The following is a 3,038-nucleotide window of genomic DNA, read 5'->3' as shown; positions in this document are numbered from 1 at the left end:
CAGCGGCTGGCACGCGCCCTGCAGCTGCTGCGCCAGCCCGCGCAGCGCGGCCAGCGCGCCCGGCGCCGCCGCCTGCAAAGGGGGCACCGTGAACCGTGAGCCGGCACCGTGAGCCGCTCCGCGCCCGCCCGCCCGCACCCACCTCCGGCTGCACCAGGTCCCCAGCGCCACCCGGCTGCTGCTTGCTCCACTCGAGCCACAGCTGCTGCAGCTTCTCCTGGCCTCCCTGCAGCCTCTGGTCCATGCCCTGCTTGAGGTGCTCCACCTGCGAGGGAAGGGACAGCGCGGCATGGGTGGCCCGTGTCGAGGCGGGCTGCGGGCGCGGGCCGGCGGCGGGTGCTACCAGGTCCAGGGTGCGCTGCAGCTGGGCCAGCACGTCGTGGCTGCTCTGGCGGGCGCTCTGCAGCTTGCCCAGCGAGTGCTGCAGGGCCCGCTGCCGCAGCTTGGCCGAGAGCGAGCCCAGGCGCACGAAGTAGCTCTGCTGCTGCTTCTGCTGCTCCGTCTCGAAGCCCTCCACCGCCGTGGCCAGCTTGGCTGCAAGACACAAGCCGGGGCGCTGGGGGTTCCTGCAAGGCCACCAGTCCCTGCAGGGCATCTCCCCAGCACTGGCACGTAGCCCTGCTCAGCCCAGGGTGCCCACGGAGGTGCCACCAACCCCATGCAGGCTCTGGGCACCCCTAAGTTGCTCCAGGAGTTGCTGCCAGCTCCTTACCCAGCTCCTCATCCGTCATGGGCAGGTAGTGATCCACCAGCGACTCCGACTTCTCCAGCACGGAGCCCACCCCGCTCACCACCATCTGGCCCACGCTTGAGCCCATGACAGTGCTGACGCCGCTGGTCACCGCCGACTTGGTGAGCTCCACGCTGCCCTGCACAGCCCCTTTGGTCACGTCCATCACGCCCGTCACGCGGCTGGTCACCGCATCCTTGGCSCCGGCCACGGTGCTCGTGAGAACATCCTTGGCCCCGGTCACCGTGGATGTCACCAGCTGCTTGGTGTCCGAGATGAGCTGGAGAAGCAGAGACCCTGTGTGACCGCAGGAGGTCCCAGGGGACGCTGCCGCCCGCATCCGAGCGCGGCCGTTACCTTTTCCGTGGGCTGCTGCAGGATGGGCAGCTTCTCCTCCAGCTTATCCAGCCCCTTGCAGGCAAACTCGTTGGCYGTGGAAACTAGAGACAAAGGAACCGCTTGTCACCAGCTGCCAGGCTTTGCTGCCAGTGCTGCAGGGGACCCTGCGGTGACAGTTTGGGGACCTCGGGGCACCGCTGCCGCCCGCACTCACTCTGTGGCTCCAGCTTGGTGAGGATGGGCTGGGCGCCRCTCACGGCCGCCGCCGTCAGCGTCTTGACGCCCTTCTCGGCGGCGTCGCACACGGACCTCACGTACGGGTGGCTCTCCTTGGTGGACGCGTAGGCCGTGGACACCATGTCGTAGGCCGAGCTCACCAGGGGCAGGCTGGCCACCCGCGTGCCGATGCTCTGCGTGCAGAGTCCCGTAATAAGGCCCCGAGCTCATGGGCYGCCCCCTCGGCCATGGAGGGCAGGGATGGGGACATCCGCACGTGGGTCACACCATGTTCACAACGGGAGCACCCATCTCCTGGTCACCACCAGCCCGCCCTGGGGACAGGGGGCTGCAGGACGGTAACCTGAGCGCTGTCCCCAGGCAGGGACCCCCCAGCCCCCCCAGCCCCACTAACCTGCTGCTCCTCGGCCTGGGTGCTCGCCACCTCGGGGCTGGGGTCGCTGCTGGCCATGGCGGGGCTGGCGGGGAACAGGACCAGGGGGTCGCACCCCGGCACGGGCCACGGGGGCCGGGAGGAACCCGGGGCCGCAGAGGTCCCCACGGCCAGGACGCCGGGGCCCCCCCAAGTCCCCCGAACCGCTGCGGGGAAGGGGCCACCCCGGTGCCAAGCCCCGCGCGGCGGGGGATGGCGGTGGCCAAAACGCGGTCCCCGCCTGTGTCACTCTCACCTCCGGGACGCTGCGTTCGCGACCGCTCCCCCCGCGCCTTTATATCCCGGCCCGGGCCCGCCCCGCGCATGTGACCGGGACCCGCCCCGTCGGGGCCGGCCCGGGGCGGCCCGGGAGCCGCGGCCGCCGGCGGAGACCCCGCGGCGGGACCCCCGACCACGAGCGACCGCCGGCCCCGGAGCGGCCCCTTCCCTGGGCACCGCGGCCGCCCAGCGGCTCGGGGCGACCGGCCGGGGTCGGGGCGCTGCCCACGCACACGGGGACCCCGGGCGGGGTGGGGACCGGGGCGTGCGGGCCCCAGGGGACACGCAGGTGGCGGCTCCCGGGGCGGGTGGCACTGAGGCCCAGGGGGCAGCGCTGGCTCGGGCCGGGGACGCGGGAGCGGCGCGGGGGACGCCGCGGGACACGGCGGTGGCAGCGATAACTGGGGCGAAGGTCAGTGCCACATGGCCCCGGTTCACAGTTCAGCGAGACAYGGGCACCCGGTGGCACCTTGTCCTGCTCGTGGCCCTCCTGGGGTCACCCCTGCCCCCCTACACCGAGCAATGTGGGTGCCCCAACCCGCGGGGCTTGGGGGTCCCGAACCCGCCCCATGCCCGGGGTCCAGCGCAGGAAAGGACTCGTGTTCAGGCTTTTCCTTTACTTCCAAGTGATTTCAAGCTCCAGGACTAGAAACCCTGATGCTCCCCACGCTTGGGGACACCGCGGGGGGGACCCCAACCCCAGACCGCACTAACAGAGCTGCACACAGGCATCGTCCTTGTCACCGCAGATRTTGTCACCTCCCCCTCCAAGGCACCAAGGGGCCACCACATCCCAGTCCTGGGCGCTGGTTTTGCCCCCCTGGGGCACTTTGCAGCCCGTCCCTGCCCCAGGGGAGCCGGTCGAGCGCCGTCCTCGTGCGCGGCCGCTCAGAAGTCGCTGCAGAGCCGCGGGGAGCCGGGCGCGCGGTGGCTGCCGCCCACGGCCAGGCAGCCGTCCCACTTGACCATGTCCACGGTGCTGTCCTCGGGGTACTCGACGAGCACGGGCGCGAAGGGGCCCACGAGCCAGGGCAGGGGCGC

The 3,038-nt window shown here is 71.8% G+C and overlaps 1 protein-coding gene across 1 annotated transcript in view; it reads right to left on the bottom strand.

The window, feature by feature from the left end:
• The window catches only part of LOC112943867 (perilipin-3-like), a 2,423-nt gene extending 666 nt beyond the window's left edge, over positions 1-1,757 (bottom strand). Inside the window, exons 1-6 of the mRNA XM_026035161.1 lie at positions 1,701-1,757; positions 1,284-1,479; positions 1,088-1,170; positions 713-1,010; positions 344-534; positions 143-265 (exon numbers count right to left, since the gene is read on the bottom strand). Coding sequence (XP_025890946.1) covers positions 143-265; positions 344-534; positions 713-1,010; positions 1,088-1,170; positions 1,284-1,479; positions 1,701-1,757 — 948 coding nt within the window. The remainder of the gene's footprint in view (positions 1-142; positions 266-343; positions 535-712; positions 1,011-1,087; positions 1,171-1,283; positions 1,480-1,700) is intronic.
• Positions 1,758-3,038: the final 1,281 nt, after the last annotated feature.

The sequence above is a fragment of the Nothoprocta perdicaria genome, unplaced genomic scaffold (genome assembly GCF_003342845.1).
Source record: "Nothoprocta perdicaria isolate Ctin4 unplaced genomic scaffold, notPer1 scaffold_157, whole genome shotgun sequence".
NCBI lineage: Eukaryota > Metazoa > Chordata > Aves > Tinamiformes > Tinamidae > Nothoprocta > Nothoprocta perdicaria.
This window is presented reverse-complemented; position numbering and strand designations above follow the sequence as displayed.